Raw genomic sequence first — 19,186 nt, 5'->3', positions numbered from 1 at the left:
GCTGCGGTCACCTGAGTGGAGAGGTTCTGGGCAGATTCTGGTTCTCTCCCCCTGACCAGCCAGGCAGGCTGGTGTTTTAAATTTGGAAAGAGGAAATTAAGAATCACGCATATCTGCATAGTCAGTCAGGTCTATTGGCTTTGGATCAGCGATCAACAAATGCATAGAGTTACTTGTATTGAAGCTGTGTCTGAACCAATAACGTCCCCTTGGTCATCAGAGGTGGGTACACAGAGACATCCAGGCTGCTCTGCAGGAGCCAGCTCAGGAACAGTATAGACCCAGACTGAAACCTTGTTTCATATCTACATTATGTTAACCAGCATCCCCTCTAAATGTCTTGTACATCTGCAGTCTTTTCACCCTTAAGAATTCCTTTGACCTCCCCTATCCTTCTCTGCCATGCCTTGAGGAGGCCTTTACATTAGTGACTAGTATTGGCCAGTAGCTCGTGCACTCTGCCCGCTCAAACAGTACTGCTCTGCTCTGTACATCTGTTTTTCTTCACTTTAAATGTGGCCAATTACCTACGAGTTTGTAATTCACCAGAAAGTAATGGGAACAGTCAGTGTCCTCATCTTGGTAGTGCATTTTGGGGAAAATGCAGCAAATAACTGGGTATTAAATAAACATCAGTTTCAGTAAGAGAAAGAAGCTGACAAGGTCACTTGTATCAAATTGCGTAAAGACCTTTCCAGGATGTTTTCTCTTTCTAGCATAACTCTTCAAAATGTTCACGATGTATTTGTCTATTCCAAATCATCTTTTTTCCTTTGTATTCAGAAGGAATTTCAGAGAAATTCAGGAATTATACAAATATTCAGGAACAGCAGATACTCTTTATTACCATTGTGCTAGATACTGAAGGAAGCCAGAATGAGAAACTTAGGAAAGCCATGGAAATGAGAATTGCTCTAATTCAATAACAGATTCATTGGCTTTCTAGATTAGAAAGCCAATCTAATCTTTCTAGATTAGATTTGATCACTTCAGTATTTTCTATTGTAGCTGCATAAGTATCTTATAAATACCTACCACATGTGACACAGGCACTTCAAAAGCATCATATAAACTGTAGAATAGATCTGCAGAAAAAGTTAAAGAAAAATACATATCTTAGTTCTTCCATGTCTTTGTAAATAATTCCCAGCTCCAAAATGTCATTTTATTAAATTTTACAACATTCAAAACCACTGTAAAATAAGATCTGTAATAAATACTCAAAAAATAACTCAGATGATATTTTACTATTACAGCTTACAGTAATGTCTGAGTAACATCATACAAATTGTATTATAAATAGCTTCACCACCACCAAAACATAGAAATATTACATTTTACATAATTCACTTAAGCACATGGAATTTTGGCTACAAAGGACTTTTTTCTTACTCTTCTTGTTGAGCTTTAACTTGTAACATGACTCAATTACACAGTTCAAATATAAGGCAACATGGAAAATATGTGAAAACCAATGTGTGAGCAAGTGAGAATTACAAAATTGTACTGGCTATTCACAGAATTTCTACTTCTCAGTCTATTCAGGATTTCTAGCCTTATTTCATTCCGATAACAAGCAAGGTCTGCCAACTAAGGTCTTAGACTGGGATTCAGAAACTCTGGTTTCATGTGACCTTGGGCAGTTTTTCTGTCTAAGTTGTCCATTCACAGCATGGTAGTAATAATGCTTCCTTATATCTCCAAAGACTGTAAGCTCTGGGAAGCTACCTGCCACTATTTTTTGTAAAGTAATTGGTACAGTGGGACCATGATCAGAGCTGAGCTCAGTAAGAGTAGGTGTGCAATCTTTAACACAAGACACAATGATAAAATTGTTCTGATATTTAACAGAGGTAGGTAAATGATGCCCTTGGCACTACTGGAGGAAGTACAAGGGACTTCCCCAATGACAGTGTGCCTTGCTGACACAGCTCCTGAGTCAGTCTTGAACTGTAATATGCTGAAGTCCTCCAGAAATACATGATCTAACAGAAATGTAGTGGAGCTGTCAACACAGCTTATTTAGTCTTATTAAGTCTTTATGCAAAGCCACAGCAGCCAGGGGCAAATTTCTTCATTAACTTCAGTAAATTTTCTCTTAAATACTATAACCTAGAGGAAAAATTAATAAAGAAAAAAATGGATTGCTAGGTGTCTAGCATGAAATTCAGGTATCCTGTGTGTTCAGTTTTACTCAACACTTTTCAGCAGACTTAAACATATGCTAGCACAAAGCATGTTACTGATTTCATGAAAAGGAAGCATTATCAAAATGCTAAGTAAAATCTGGGAAATGTATCAGATACATCTTCTGCATTACAGAATTGAAAAAGCAGCTAGCAATAAGATGGAAGAGGTAAGTGTGTAGCCTGAGCATCTGATAGATTGAGGCTGGCTACAGTAGTTAGTTAAAACATCTGGAAAAGCAGCTGTATCTTTCTCTTGCAGTGCGCTCACCATTGCACTGCACTTGAGAACTTCACCATCATAGTCACTACCATCTGCCGGATAACTAGTATCAAGTCATTCACAGTATCTGGGCCTTATATCCTTTCATTTTATCACAGCACCAAAGCTCATTTTTAGAAAATTACTCATTTCTTTGTTTTCACCATGTAAGAAATGATTTTAGGAAAGAGAACATGATGCTGTGTCTCTCCTTAGACATTACACATAGATGGCATGGATTAGGCTTCTGGGGTTCTCTGGTTTCTCAAATTAACCCATTTTTGTGTGCTGTCACAAAGAAAGTGTGATTGTGGTACAGGAGAGAGGAGGGCCTCTTTGCGGAGACATGAGGGAAAAGAAAGATACTATAAATACAGAAGGTGTACACGAGAGCAAAGATTAATCTTCACCTCACTAGATGTCCTAGCCACGCCCTAGATTGTCACTGGAGTTCTCCAAATATTCTGAAGTTCTTCCTATTCTGGATCTTTACTTTTGATTTTACTTCATGCAACAAAACTGTGTTGAGTATGCAATCTTAATTGAGGATATTTATGCCTCACGCTCTCTCTCTGGGTTCAGGTGTATAGACATCATATCTCCCTATGTGCCTCCAAAGGCAGAAAGACCAAAGGAAGAAAGCATTACCTACCACAAAGGAGCCACCTCAGAGCAGCTCTGCTGGCAGAGGCTGCCATCGTGACTGGAATCCTAGGCATACTTATTAGGAGTCTTGGAGGAGAAACCAAAAAGCTAAGCAGACCGTGCAGACTGGCCTGCAAGGTATTCTGAGGCACTTTGCTGGGACAGCAGAAAGCAGAAGAGAAAGTACGAAGTCTGCCTTGTTCTAAGCAATGAATGGAGATGTCTTATGAGCTGCCAGCTGAAATTATTTTGGAAACACTAACACTGGAATGTACTTTCTTCTTAAGTCACAAGGGTTTCCTTATTGACAACACTTGAAATGTTTTACTGATTTATCAGAATTTTTGTGGTTTGTAGCTAACTGTGAGGAACAGGGTTTATGACAACTGACAAGATACTCAGTCACAGCCTTGCCACTTTTATTACCCCTAGTGACCGGATAGACCAAGCAATCCACATTTCTAGGCTCTGCAGGGTTCTGTTGTTTCAATGATACCTGTTGTTCATAACGCCTGTTCACGTCGCTGTTTTACACCCACAGTTCTTGCTGCCAGGAGAAACACAGCCCCAGTGAGCACTTCTGCGACAAAGGAGATCCAGACTAGTGCCAGCGACCAGCCAAACCTGATGTCGATTTCTACCAGGAGATCCTTACTCCTCAGGAGACAGACAGCTTCTTCAAAGGCAGCAGCTGAATATGCAATATAGACACTGATCCCAGTAAGTGTAATAAGAGCTGGGAAAGAAAAAACATATTCAGCTAGTTAGTATCCACTGCAGAAATTAAAAATAATTAATTTGATATCACTTAGGGCTTCTTTGCCACTCCTTCCTATCTTCCCAGGCCAGACTGCTGGTTAGCTTCTGTTTACCTTTGAAATCTAGTTGAGACTGTTTTTTGGGGAAGGGTGACAGGGAAGTAAAGGGAAGGTTATTTCTGTCCATTGAATTTAATGTGCTCTCACTGTTAAATACTGAATCAAAATGTATAACAGCAAGCCTCTCACAATAAAAATCTAGTCATGTCTTTTACAGATATCTAATGCACGTACATCTCGGTTCTCAGTACTGTATTATAATGCATCCTGCTTTCTCACTGCTGTTGTCTAACTATATGCCAGAAAGCTCATGGAGACAAAGATTCTTGCATTTCAGGTCAATGCCCTGAATTTAGACCGGTTTCTAATTTTGAGTATTTTAAGTTTTGTGTGTTCAGTGTAAATGTGTTGGTCTTTACTGTCACCTCCCACCAAGTGTTATGGAGTCATGACTATTCCTCACTTCCAAATAATTGACATCTTTGGAGCAGACTAAAAATAAATTAATAAAGGCACTCAAACAATAACTCAGATGTTTTCTGCATGAAAGGACTGTATAGAAGCTAGCAAACTTAGGGAATGGCACATCTAGCACAAGTACATGCTACATCCTGGGCCTGGCATCTATGTTACTCAAAGGACATATACTAACATGGCTTTATTGGATCAGTGGCAGGAAGGATGTGATAGAAAGGCCCTGGATTAAAGGACTGTAGCCCAGGGAAAGTAGATACTTACTGGGACACTTGTAGGACAAGATAGTGTCTTATCTGAGGGAGAAAAATTTTGCTCTGGCTTTCTGTTAAATCACCGTGTAAGTCTAGATGAGTCTGCATTTTTGCCAGAATGAAAAGTTTGAGTAAAGACAAACCAAGACAGAAGTGCATTGGGTTTTCCAACAGTCAAAATTCACACTCATATTCCTGATTTTAACCATGCCATGATGCCTGTACCTTATTCTAGTCTTCTGCAAGGTGGGGGGGAACCCACTTCTCTATACCTTTTGCCAGCAGAAGTAGAAATGACTGTTTTGTTGACATTTTCAACAAGGTATGCTGAGTTCTGTGATCCCCCTTAAATGTGGCCACATCTCAAAAATTGGGGAAGCATGTATGATGTCCTGGGATGTGGAACATATTAGTTCTGCTATTTTCCAAAAAACTCAGGTTTCTGGAATTGCATCATAAAATATTTATTTCTTCTGACAGAACTACCAATACGAAACTTGGTGAACTGGAATATCCTATAAAACTGTGCGGGCCTGTTACATGTACCAAGCCTCAGTGCAGCTGAAACAGCTGAACAATACTGTCTGAGCAGGAGGAGGATCTCGTGTCACACCAAAGGCCACCCTTCAGTCTGTTCACGCTGTGCTGGGAAACAGCACTACTTGCATCTTCAGAACATATTCAAGCACTCCTCTCCTAATACTGTCTTTGTGTTTCTTTTCCCTCTTTGCAACCCCAAGTGTTTTAGAAAGGCACAGTACTCCACTCCTCAGCAGGATAATCAGGCTTTGCACTTCACAGCTTTTCATCTTTCACTTACTATTTGGAGTAGTTTTCAAATAGCCTAGAGCCTTTTTAGTAAATACAGCTTTCTGATGTTCTAAGGAAATAGAATTTACTTTTTTTTTTTTTTTTTTTTTTTCCCAGAAGAAAAGCATAACGGGGGATGGTTGGTCTTCGTAAGAGCTTTTCAGACTAAAAAGGTCAGTCATGACTTTGAGACAGCAGCATTTGTTTCCAGCTATCTCTTAGCATTCTCTTGTTAGAAACAGGACTGTATGATCAGATGATGACACCCAATATTGAGGATCCCTTTTTCTGTTGGGGAAAATTTCTGTTTCAAATTACATTGTGAAAGAGCACTGAAAATCTGTTTGGAGAAGAAAATGGACGTTGATTTAAACCCAGTTTTCCTACTTTGATAGAATGTTTTTAGTTTTAATTCATAAATCACTTTCTAAAGCACTGAGGTTTTGGTTACAGGCAAAATAATAGAAAACAAAATGTAAAAGAATTTTACTACCTTTAAAATGAAATGTTACACTCCAACATAACTCTTTGTTAACTCCAAACCCCAAAATAACTCTTTGGGGTTTGTGACCCACAGTTTAGGAACACCACTGTGGTTCAAAACTAGCAGCACAGCTAGCCCAGGAAGGCTTAGCATAACCCTTTTCAGGAACTCAATGCAAATGCCTTTGAAAAAATGTCACTTTTCTTAATAGTTGTAAGATCTGTGCAAGGATATTGAACCCTATGCTTTACTAATTCCAAAGTCACTTTCCCATTACTCCATTACCCTTTCTGTAAAGAATTTGGGCACTGTGCTGAGAAGGTATTAAATCTTTTGTGATAATGAGCACTGCAAACACATGGTGTTCGAAGTGTTACTCACAAGGATGTATGGTTGTGTGTGATTATTTGCCTTTCCTTACTCTAACTGGCAGCTTTCTATTTCAGAATCCTACCAGGAGCCGAGCAGACAACAAGTGAACAAACACCAGCATTATTCTGAAAGCAAACTCTTGCTTAGCTTTTTTCCCCTGGAAGACAAAGTGATGATTCCCAGATATAATATCTTATTATTTGAAATGGTTAAGCAGGGAGTTTGATACAGTACCTCCAAAAAGAAAAAGCAGTCCCGTCATTAGAAGCAGTAGGTAGGCCCTGGCAAGAATACTGATGAATCCAGTCATTCCTCCAAAAACCATCAATATGAGGCTAAGTGGCATCAGGATGACAAATGTTCCATGCATGTCTGAAGAAAAATGAAGAATTTTAATATTTTAAGATTTTATTATGGTGGTGTTGTACTAATAATTATTGAGTGCAGAGCTCCATTCAGGATCAAAGCCTTATTCTGAGCTGCACAAACAAGGAGGTGGATAATCTCTTGGGTTTTCAGTTTAAGTCAGCAGGACAAGTATATGTTATGGAGAAAAAGGTAACAAACAGAGAAGCCCTCCACGGGATTACAGCTTGTGTTTCAAACAGAGACCACAAATACAAAGGATATGTCTACATGGATATATTTAAGCAATTAAACAGTTCTCAGATATTAAGCCTAGCTGGTGATGCATTGCATATCAGGTAGTCACTGACAACCTGAATAAAAAGTAGCCCTGGTTACCTGAATCATACAGATCACAGTGAGTGGCATTGTTCTGTTTGGGTGGTGACATCCAGCAGATGTTTTCGTTAAACACATTCTGTTCTGTCACATGTCCTCTGTGGAACTGATCTAGCAAATTGTTGACCTTTTCCTTTGTTGTAGCTGACGATCAACTGGAGGTAAATTTTCCCATCCAGCTCTGATTCTGTGTCTGTCATTGTTTTCTACAGCAGCTTCACTAAGTACATTAACCTACCCTGGTTGCTTCCTCCCATGCTAAATGCTTTACATTAGTCTTTCTTGATCCCTGTGACATTTTAATAGCTCTGTAAACAGAAGGTTGCTATGTATTTTTTCATATCACACTGTTTTTTCCATCATAAACCATCTTTGTGTCATTGTTCCCTCTCATGCAATCTATCCACAATATTCAACCAACCTTTTCTAGAATTATAACTGAAAAAAAGTAATTCCAGCTTCCAGTATCAATTTATTTTATACCAGAGTGAAGTGCAGAGTTACTGAGAAAGGAAAACCTAAAATCCATTTTCTGAGGGGCTCTAGGCTTCAGTGTCTCATTTAATTTCACAGAGGAACAACCATACACCATTAGCTGGTTCCCAAGGAAAAGAGTCACTTAAGAGATCACAGTTTGTGTGTGATCAGATGATCAATTTTTTTAAGTCACTGTAACTGCCCACTGAATTGGAGATGCTCTGCCTGCCACTAGCTAAGGATCCAGTTTATCCTCTTCAATATCGTTATAAAGATAAGACACAATCATGTACGTATCTCTGTTCAGTTCTAGAACTAGTAGATTAGGAAGAGCCTGCTTGGGATCAAGGCAGATACTGTTAATTCGTTTACTTGAGTGGAATGTGGTTTCAAGACGTAATTATTTGGTTAGTGTAGTACAGAATATGCTCACAAAGAAAAATGTTGCACATGACAAGGTCTTGGGAGGTGACCCCACATATTCCCACATATGCCCACATCAGGATCAGTTGACAGCACGAATTCAGCACTATGCACTGAAGGGAGCACTTTCTCTCCTTGCTTCTAAATTTGAGGCTATTCCCTGGGCTTTCCTTCAGCAAAACTGGCCATGGCTGCTGTTGCTGGCTAAGGAACCCAAACCTATAGATAGCAATTCTCAGACACTAATGGTCAAATCAGTCTTCAGCTTACTGGGTATAAATCAATCTGTCAAAACTGTTCGAAAGTCTTAGTTAAATATCAAGAAGAGAAATAGCCATGGAACTTGGTTCAGGAGTTTTATGTAGTTAGAAGTGGTTGTCAGGGATGCGAAGCTACATGATGTGACAGAATAAAGATTTGGCACACAATTTAGTTCTCATATTCTAGAGAGGCAGCAGGAACAGGCCAGTCTTCTGCCCCGTTTGTGCTTCCTGAGGGTATTAGACCTGATTTTGATTCCCCACCATTTTGAAATCCATGTGTCCTCTTAGATTCGGTCTTGCATGTAAGGAGTGAAAAGGCCTTGGGATAAAATCTGATTCAATTAACATTTTAAAAGTAAGACCTGTCTCAGACCTGGCTTTGCTGGGAAGTAAGAAACAAAAGCAAGCTCATCACTGGGCCTGTGCTTTGTGATTTTCCAGGTGTCCCTCACTAGGCAAAGTTGCTGCTAACAAACTGTAATAGCACTAATGGTTGCTATTTCTTTGACTTTCCTTTTAAGGGTGCGATTTCAGCTACTGCAGCTAGGACTGTGCACTTAGCGAGGACAAGTGCAGGTGAAGAAGATAAGGCTCTGAATTGTAACCTTTTGAAGCAAAGGGAAAGCAAATCCATACCAGAGTATTCTCCTGGGAAGTGCCATAGATCATATCAATTACCTGTGACAGTTGCATGTAACATCAGAATAACTAATTTTATGACCTCTGCAGTGAAAATATAGGTTTTAGGGATATCTCAGCTGAAACCCACAAATCCCACTGTGACACACCCTTACTTTTCCTACACATAGATGGGATCACAGTTCTCATGAATCACAGAATCACAGAATGGTTTGGGTTGGAAGGTACCTTAAAGATCATCTAGTTCCAACCCGCTGCCATAGGCAGGGGCACCTCCCACTAGACCAGGTTTCTCAAAGCCCCATCCAGCCTGGTCTTGAACACCTCCAGGGATGGAGCATCCACAACTTTTCTGGGCAACCAGTTGCAGTGCCTCACCACCCTCATAGTAAAGAATTTCTCCCTAATATCTAACCTAAATCTCCCCTCTTTCAGTTTAAGACCATTACCCCTCATCCTATCACTACAGTCCCTGATAAAGAGTCCGTTCCCAGCTTTCCTGCAGGCCCTCTTTAAGTACTGGAAGGCTGTGCTAAGGTCTTCCTGGAGCCTTCTGTTCTCCAGGCTGAACAACCTCAACTCTCTCAGCCTGTCCTCATAGGAGAGGTGCTCCAGCCCCCTCATCATCTTTGTGGCCTCCTCTGAACTTGCTGTAACAGGTCCATCTTATGTTGAGGGCTCCAGACCTGGATGCAGTACTCCAGATGGGGTCTCACCAGACTGGAGTAGGGGGTAGAATCCCCTTCCTCACCCTACTGGCCATGCTTCTTTTAATGCAACCCAAGAGGTGATTGGCTTTCTGGGCTGCAAGTTCACATTGCCGGGTCATGTTGAGGTTCTCACCAATCAACACCCCCAAGTCCTTCTTCTCAGGGCTGCTCTCCATCCATTCTCCACCGAGCCTGGACTTGTGCTTGGGATTGCCCCAACCCACGTGCAGGACCTTGCCCTTGGCCTTGTTGAACTTCATGAGGTTCACATGGGTCCAATTCTCAAGCCTGTCCAGGTCCCTCTAGACGGCATCCCTTCCCTCCAGTGTGTCAACCGCTCCACCCAGCTTGGTGTCATCAGCAAACTTGCTGAGGGTTCACTCAATCCCACTGTCCATGTTGCCGACAAATATGTTAAACAGCACTGGTCCCCGTACTGATCCCTGAGGAATGCAACTTGTCACTGGTCTCCCACTTGGACATTGAGCCATTGACTGCAACTCTTTGAGTGTGACCATTCAGCCAATTCCTTATTCACCAAGTGGTCCATCCATCAAACCCATGTTTCTGTAGTTTATAGACAAGAATGATGTGCAGGACAGTGTCAAAATCACCTGCAGCTTTTAAAAAATCAAATATTTAATGGATTGTATTTGGTTAAACAGCATTTTTATCACCTCTCATGTTCTAGTTCAATATCTAATACTCTTTTGTCCTTCTATGAAATCTGCAACTGCCTGGAAAACTTATTCTAAAATGCTGCCATGGAAACCACTCGGGAATCTGAATTCATGCCGTCTGGCGTATGATATTATGCCATTATAGTCCTCGATTAGACGGACAGAATTAGTTTATAGAAGACATGACTTAAAATATCTTTACTGTGTTTCTGTCTTCAATAATCATCTAGAAAGAAGTTGAAACATTAGTTTTGCAGTCATTTCAGTGTTTTTAAGTTGTGTTGAAATACAGATCTATGCATCATATATTATACATAAAACTGTCTTAATTTTGATGAAATTAATCTAGTATTGAAAAAAGCCCCACAACCTAATCATTTTGCACAAGAAAAGGTATGTGCACTTTCCTGCAAAACAGAGTTCAGTTTGCCATGTCTATTTCTCAGCACTTGAGTTCTCTTACAATCCAACACAAAAGACCCCAATAGTTTAATCTTGAAAATAATGAAACAAACTGACAAACACTTAAAAACACTCCAGTTTTTGGTAGCAAAATATACTTTAATTGCTTGATCTGAAGTTTTACACCAGCTAGCCAAAGCTGTTTTACTAGAATTCTGACCAAATGTCTGCCAGAATGACATCTGCAGCGTGTGTCCAGATCTGTGAATTTGACAGACAATTCTAAATTACCACCCAACACAGTTGATGATGAGCTGTTTGTAATGCAAATGTGTGGAATGAACTAGAAAAATTGAATGATGTCAAAAGTAACCAACTGCAGATCTAGCAGTTTTGTTAATCATCTCCTGTTAACATGCTGGAGCTTAATTGTTTCAAACTAACTTTGGATTTGTTTGCACAGCTTACAATAGCAAATAGTCTCTAGAAATCTGTAATCGTGATCTCATCAGAAATACTCCAAATGGCAGCAGCTCAGAGGAGCTTAATTAAGGACCTGTTTATCTTCCCCAGCAGTACCCAAAAAGCCAGTTAGAAAGACAAAAGCCTCTAGTTGAAACAGAATGCTGTCGGTAGCTAAAACCATTGGGGTGCTCTAGAAAGACTTGGCAAAGCCAGGAAGAAACAGTGCACTGACAAAGCCTGACCTGTTTGCAAGGAAGGAAGGAAACAAGCAACTTAGAGAAACAATGAGCAATAAAAAGAACTGCTGTCTGTGGCTAAATGTGAGGCTTCTGGGCTTGAACCCCAGGGACAGGAAGGCCTGGATTCCCTCCTGCTCAGCAGAGAAAAGATGAAGGTGGATGGGAGCCCACAGGGTTAGGGTACCCCAGGACAATGAGTTAAGCTCTGGACTTTGTGCTACATGTTTTGGCCTTGTGCGCTTCTCATGCAACAAGTCTCTGAGCTAAACTGCAAGACAAATTGCAGACAGTAGAAATAAAATTATGCTAGACTTGGTACAGGTGGACACTGACAAAAAACTTAAATACTAGGAATAGGTAGAAAGATAAACGTAAGCGATGCATTGTGATACACATTCTATTGCTACGATACCAATGAATTTGAAAATGAGAACATTCAGCAGAAGTTGTCACTCATAGGTCTCAGCTGCAGTGATGCTAGCTATCTCAGATTTCTATATAAATTTATTGTAATATCTACTGTAACTATCAAAGCAAATTTTCACTGGAACCTCTTTGAAGGACCATTGCACTGTTGCTCACAAACAAAGCAGACATGTTTAGGTATACACCTATGACATCAATTCAGTTAGAATTTCTATGTACCCATCATTTGGGTTTTATTTCATTTGGCCTCTAAACTGGCTCTTCCCAGGTACTCCAGCCCTAGCTGTTTTCCTTCTGGTAATTTAAAACCAAAAGGAAAAATTGTGAAGAACTGTAAAACCCCAGGAAAAATGTAATGGCAGCCAGAGAATAAGGCATTCTGGGATTAGGAGCAGGAGTATTAACATGTAACTCAGTACAAATGAAGCAGGCCCATAAAGAGTGGGGTGAAGAGTGAAACAGCTGGTTAGTGACTGTTACAGGGTCCACAGGCTGTAAAGAAATCTAGTCTAGTTAAACTGTAGCATTAAACTAATTTTGTTGAAGAAGAAACCAGGGCAGCGCTACATTATAACAGCTAAGGTATCACTAACTGCCCTTTCTGCAAAGATTGTTTCCCGGCAGGAAGCACTAAACTTCCCTGCAAGAAGCACTAACTTGTCTGCAGCCTCATGGGTCCAGCCACATTGATGTATAAAAAAGAAAAAATAAAAATACTCTGGAGAGAAGCAGTTGTGCATGGGCAGCTGCACTCTCAAGTCTTCATTTTATAACAAGAAAAACATTTTCTTCCAGCCATATATAAGTAGAAACCACATCCATTAACTGATCATCTCTGGATGGCTCAGGAATAGAGGAGTGCACTAAAAAATGACTTGTAACAGGAAATCGATCACTGGCCATGATGTTCATGTCACTAACAAAAAATCAGATGCTTAATCATACCTTGTAGGTACCTAACACAGCTGGTTTCTGTGTCAGGGGCAAAACAGGCAGCCGTTAAGAAATAACAGTAGTTCCTCTCATGTTATTTTTCGTAACACTAGCCCCAGCTTTGTAGTGTAGGTGGGACCTCGCACATCTTGGGACAAAAATGGCCTCTTACATTTTTGTCAAATAACAAATAGATATTGCTTTGATGTCCCAAAACAAAATAAAACAAAAAACCAAACAAACAAACAAGAAAAAAAAAAAAAAAAAAGAAAAGAAAATGTTGTGGCAATTTGGTTTTAAATTATGGGGGGATAGGGGAGAGGAAGCCACACAAAAAAACTCACCACATTTAAATTTCACCATGCTCTGAAAAAACTTTAGCCACAGCTTTCTAGGATCAGCAAATCATATAGCATTTAGTGCAGAATGTAGATGGAAGTAATTTTTATGTTACCAAGCAGGGGTCACTATCCAGCCATAGCTGAGACACATAGGAACAGGTTACTTGACTTTCTAAAAAGTCAAGCTCATAGAATAGTTTTAACAGGTTACATTAGTATCCATCAAACACATTACTTTCTTCTTTTGACAGTTCATCTGTACTGCAAGAAGTACTTGAACCAAGTCCAGAGTAAAAATTGATTTTGATTAGAAATATTTACAAAATTGTTCATTTTGCAGGGATTACACTGGTGCTGTCTTTAGCTAAATCTATACTAGTATTTACTAATTATTAACAATACAGACTTTGGTAAATGAAAAATATTTATATTAGAAAAACACTCAAAACCAACCTTACCCCAATGTAACTTGTTGGTTTTGATTCTTGTTGTTTGTTTGTCTGTTTGTTTAAAGAAATTATTTTACAAAGCTGCCACTCTTGGAGAAATTTTTTCAGTAGATTAAGTACTGATGTCTCTTCTACACACCAACTTCTCTCTCTCCGTATGTGATCCTCAACATCTTAGATGTGATTTTGAATGTTATGTTTGTTCTACTGGAAAATGGCAAAGCTGCCCAGAACTCCTGATGCAGCTTCCTTTGAAGTCAGAGTGACATCCTTCTTTTACCATTTAGTGAGAGATGGATTCAGCTCATCATGGAAAGAAGTTGCTTTTTCTGTTTGTCTCCCATAGCTGGCACAGGAGAACACATTGCAAGACAAGCTATCTGGGGTGCCTTTGCTGACAGATTTCAGTTTTAAAGGTGACTTTGAGAGGACTATCTTTAATCATCAAGAGACCCTAATAACTGTCTAAATTGTGAAAAGTGACACTTTCATTTTAAGAGAGAAGGTATACACTGCCTGTCCAGCTGGAGGGAGTGGTAAGAAAAGAAATGGAAGCTTAATGTACAGAAGGCATGTTTATGTCTAATCCACTAGGGAAATTGCTCAAGAGTACTCCTGTGATGTGAAAATACATCATACTCCCAAGCTTAACGAGAGTTAGGTTGATTGCCTGAGTAATATCGTTGGTAGCACAGAACTTTAACTCCAAAATTAAAAAAAACTCCAATTTTTTTAATTTGCCAGGAGCTCTATTTGAAGTACGCAATAAGCCTAAATGGAATATGCTGGGGATGAATAGGAGAGAGATTGGAAATGTGGAGGGAGGGAATGTGAAGGCTTTTCGTTCTCTAGTGAAGGGTTTGTCTTCTGGCAGTGACCAGCACTTCTGCTTCCACTTAGACCCAGCTCTTTGTGCTCAGGTATAGACTTTCTCCCATCTTTTTGGCACTTGTGTCTGGTAAAGACCTGTCAGGTGAAGAATGGGGGACGGGACTCCTGATGTGCTACTTAAGTGCCTGCATTAGGAGACAACCCTTCTAAATCTTTTTAGGAATAATGGATAAGAAACACGTTTGATGTTGCCAGAGCTCCTGAAATTCAGTCTGCCAATCAAACAGTGAGAAATATGGGTGGAGAGCTAGATAGAATGAGATCAATTGCATGTGAATGTGCCTCACAGACACCTGCAAAGGCACACACAGAGAAATGATTTTTTTAAGTAACTGATTAAAACTGTGCAGCTAGCCTGTTTGCCTCATATAGCAACACATGAAGAAATTACTGCAACTACACTGGAATCCACGATCCCAGAACTATCTTCTAAAACTCCAGTTAAAATGTACTGTAGATGAAGATGAAGGTTTGCCTTGATCTGCCTAAATATGATTCAGTTACCACAGTCATAAAATATTTAAGAAAGAAATGTAAGGGTGAAGTACAAGGTAATATCTCAGCACTTAACAAACCTAGATGTCACTTAGAAATATCTATATTTCCTAGAAATAAATAAGAAGTACTGACATGGTACCTCCTATTCACAGCTGCTATTGGTGTGGGTCTGTAGCCTCACCACACAGAAATTGCACTGAAGTTGCACATCTAAAATATCAAAAAGTTCTTTCTTCAGGGCATTCTAATCAAACCTAGTAGGTTCTTTTAATGAAAGTATCTTTTATTTCTTAACTCGTCATTTTTAGGCAGACTACACCTGCTTATAATAAAATCTGCAAGTGTCTTAGCAGACCTGAAGGCTTTGTCCAGTAACCTAAAAACAGTACTTGACATGACAGCAAGAGATAAAAAATTTCTCTGAGGCTCTGAAGAGTCTGTAAGCATAGTTATGTATCCAATTTTTACTCATATTCACTATTTTATTACACTTCATGACTACCAAAGAGCTGTCCTTTGTTTCCAAGCGAACATCATATTTATAACAAAAAAAAAGCTCTGTACAGTCTCTGCTTTTGTTTTTGCAGAATTCATTTCATTGAAGAGCTGTAATCTAAAATTCCATGCCTGAGAAAAATCAGAGATGTAGCTTTTGCAAATATAAACACAACTTCTGAAATGCTAATAATTCTATCCTTAAATTTTAGACTATCCACAACACAATAGTTGAGGTGCCCATGATCAGTCTGGTAAGGTTCAATTAACTTTTAACCCTCAAAGGCTTAAGTGATACAGCAGATAGATAACCATTTTCACTGATCCTCACAGTTTTCAGCAACATCAAGCAGCAGACCTCTCTCTTAGGCAAGGAAGATTAAAGATTAAAGAAAAGACACCTTCCAATTTGAAAGCACAAAGAGACAATCTGTGCTGTTAGTCATGAACCTGTCAATATGTTTGTACAGCTGTTTCAGTAGCCCACTGGGATCTTATTCTTACTTTAACTTATTCCTACTTTAATCTTATTCTTACTTTAACTTTCTAGTTACTGTTGCAACACAGCTACATTAGCATCAGGACCTCATAGGCTTACTTTGCTATGTTTGCTGCACTTTTAGGTATATCATGAGATGCTGCTCCAAGAGACTAAACACACCCTAAACCTCTCTGAAGGATTGCTCAGGGAAATTGCTGGTTTTGAGGGATAGAATACCATTTTAAGACACAGGACAAATATGTTCTGCCAGCAAGGAGAAAACAGCCAGGGTCAGAGAGAAGAGGTGAGTAAATAAAGGATTAAAAAAAGCAAGTCCGTATACAAGCATGTATGAGAGATGTGTTGTACAGAATGTGATGCAAAGAAGCCAAATGATCTTTTAGGAGAAGCCTAAAAATATTTGAAAATGTTTATTTTGGACTTTCTGAAAACGTTCTGACATTGATAAATCAATCTAAAGAAAAAGAAGGAAATCCAACCAATGCAGTTAGAAACTTAAAGTAATCTTCTTGAACACAATGTTCTTCAAAGACTTTGAACACTGCTTTTAGTCATTGATTTATTTTCTTAAATTGCCACATATGTAAGGTTTTTTTCAGTCCAGGGAATCCCACTGAAAGGATAGATATGTAGCTGTCTTGAAGATTAGTTTAAATATGTGTTTAAGCATTTTCAGTGATCAAACTCTTTTGAGGGGATTTTGAACATCTCTGCCTTTTAACAATTGAGTACGTTTCTGAGCCATTCCAGGAAGAAACATCTTGCTCCTGTGGAAGAAATAAGCTGAACTCGACATTAAATAAATGGTTATTTCAACAGTAATCCCACTTAAAGACCACATGCGGTGACAGATATTGTACAGAAGCAGAGTCAAAACACTATCTCAAAGAGCTTCCCCTCTGAATCAGAAATGGGACCTTGTAAGTCAGGAGGGAGGGAAGGGTGGATGGAAGTATAGAAACAATATAAAAGTTACTCACACAAAAGCTGTCTGTGTGAATCAGTGATGTTTGCATTCTCATGCCAGAAGGGGTTTATCAAAGGGTAACATTCACTCCTCACTAATAGAGAAGGGAAAAAACAATGAGAAAAAAATAGTATCTTATTGCAATATATCCTCTTTTTTTTTGTGTGTGTACATATGATTAGTATCATATTATCTGCTTTAAAAACTGTCATTCCTAGGCAGGGAAGGAAAGGAGGTGACTTTCAGTACCCAACATTGGCCAACTTCTGCTCCCACGGGGCCTGACCACTGAAGTAAAGAGAGCAACATCTGCTCATTTCAGTGGGGCTCAGGGTACAGTGAAGGGGAGAACTCCCTTAACCTGCTCCTCCCCTGCTCCACTGGAAGTAACATCCTTTCCTGCCTGTGATGAAAACCTTGTTTTTAACGGTGGAATCAGAACCAAAAGTAATATCCCTGGCATGCAAATTAAACCAGATGAGGAAATCCTATAATACCCACATAGGGTTTATGGATATTTCATTAAAATCCAGAACTGTGAAATACCAAGCAGGATCAGATGCAGTGCGATTACTTGGTGAACTTGGTAGATCTTTAGTCACTTACCTTTAGCTAGTATGGGATTAAGTTAATTTTGTTTACATTTATATTAGTTATAGATATGTTTCAAACTACTAACACATATATTGATATAATCTGTATTATTTATGCGTAAAAACGAAATTGATTAATATTTTTTATTCTTTAAATTATTATTTATCATTTTAATAGCTTTAAAGCATAACTTTCGCCTCTTAATTCCCCCTGAGTCAAATGAAAAGACATCTCTTCCCTTCTAAATGGTTAACGCTTATTAAATTAGTTTTGAACTAGAAGTTAATGTAAAATTAGGTTACAGCAGCAGCGAATTCGCTGTCCCCATGCCCACAAGACATGTTCGACAAGGAACTGCCGGTGGGTCGAGGGCGCCGAAAGGGGAGCGGGCTGGTTTTCTGAAGTAAAGCCAAAAAAAAGAAAGCGGCTATCGCGACAGGCTGTCACGGCCCCCCCGCCCAGCAGCCATGGCCACAGGCCGGCGCTGCCCCCTCACTCCCCTCCCGCGCACTCACCGCGGCAGGTCCGCCACAGACCCGAGTGCGAGCTGAGGGCGTCCGTGCCGTTGGGCGACCTCTCCAGCCTGGAGGCATCGATGATGTACCAGAAGTCCGTCGCGATGGCCACCACGAGGAAGACGAAGCTTGAAATGCCCACCAGGGCCACGAAGAGGGAGAGGACGCCCAAGCTCACCTTCATGCCGCCGCCCGCCCGCCCGCCTCAGGCAGACCCAGAGCTCGCGCCCGCGCCCGCGCCGTCTCCTCAGCGGCCGCGCGACGGGCCGGGCCAGCGGGTCCCGCCGCAGGTAGCCCGCCTCGCGCTCCGCCCCGCCCCGGCGGGAAGGGCCGTCTCCCTCAGCGCCTCGCCAGCCGCCCGGCGGAGCGGGGACCCCACGTCCCGCCGCCACGCCTCAGCCCCGGCTCCCCGCGGCGCCACCGGGCCCTGCTCCCGGCCCGGCCCCGCTTTCCCGCCCTGCCTGTCAGCCCCGGCCCGGCCCCGAAGGTCCGTGGGTGTGGGGAGGGGGCGCTGAGGCGCTGAGGCACGGATAGGGCAGCCCTTGGGGATAAGGCTGCCTTCCTGGAAAGGGAGGGCGGGGAGGGGGGGTATCCTGATAGCTTTAGGCAGCTTTGAAACTCTGGGGTGGTTTCGCCTCAGGACAAAAGCCTCCTTACCCCAAACAGCACTGTCCCTGAGGAGAGCAGGGAGCAGAAGTCATGGCCTGGGGAGCAGTAAGTGCTGGTGTTCTCACAGCCTTTCTTTCTGCTGCTATCTGTATTTACAACAGATTTCCTCTTGCTCTTTGCCTTCCAGATGCCGACCTGTGAAGGACAGATCTAATTTGAGAAGTGGTGTGAGAGAAGGCAGTAGCGTGGCAATTGCTGCCTGATGTAGTGATGTCTGTACGCTGCTCAGGATCGTTTTCCTGTCAAAGTGTCACTGATGGAGGGAAGGACGCAAGTGTACCCTTTTCCAAAAACTTCGGAAGGACAAGCAGTGATGTAGTTTCCAAGGGCACACGTGTTCATGTGTGAGCCCCTAAGCCACACTTCGCCTAGCCTCCTGCTGATTTTCGGCCCACTGAAATCTGCTGGATAACAAGGTAAATTGCAGTAACAGAACCTTGGTTTTAAATCTGCAGAGCATTTACTAGGGAGTTTTACTGCGTCACTTCACTGGCATAAAGATAGAGTGCAGGTAGGGTCAATAGGGCATCTTGTTTTCTTACTCACAATTCACTTCAGG

The 19,186-nt window shown here is 40.9% G+C and overlaps 1 protein-coding gene across 1 annotated transcript; it reads right to left on the bottom strand.

Annotated features, from left to right (window-relative positions):
• Positions 1-3,596: 3,596 nt before the first annotated feature.
• Positions 3,597-18,142, bottom strand: TMEM114 (transmembrane protein 114). The gene is made up of 4 exons (XM_074158674.1): positions 17,959-18,142; positions 16,863-16,943; positions 6,540-6,677; positions 3,597-3,829 (listed from the first exon to the last, which is right to left on the bottom strand). Exons 1-4 carry the CDS (start codon positions 18,140-18,142, stop codon positions 3,597-3,599), a joined length of 636 nt encoding a protein of 211 aa, XP_074014775.1.
• Between the last annotated feature and the right edge of the window lie 1,044 nt (positions 18,143-19,186).

The sequence above is a fragment of the Numenius arquata genome, chromosome 14 (assembly GCF_964106895.1).
Source record: "Numenius arquata chromosome 14, bNumArq3.hap1.1, whole genome shotgun sequence".
NCBI lineage: Eukaryota > Metazoa > Chordata > Aves > Charadriiformes > Scolopacidae > Numenius > Numenius arquata.
Note: the sequence above shows the minus strand (reverse complement) of the source record. Positions and strands in the feature narration are given on the sequence as shown.

Bases quoted from the DNA above. Each gene is read 5' to 3' on its own strand.
- TMEM114 (XM_074158674.1), bottom strand. From the start codon at position 18,142: ATGAAGGTGAGCTTGGGCGTCCTCTCCCTCTTCGTGGCCCTGGTGGGC. The intron at 6,678-16,862 runs GTGAGTAACTTT...ATTTTTCTTCAG, and splicing joins TTCACACAGACAGCTTTTGT to ACATGCATGGAACATTTGTC. The intron at 3,830-6,539 runs GTACTGTATCAA...TTTCTTTCCCAG, and splicing joins ACTGCTTTTTCTTTTTGGAG to CTCTTATTACACTTACTGGG.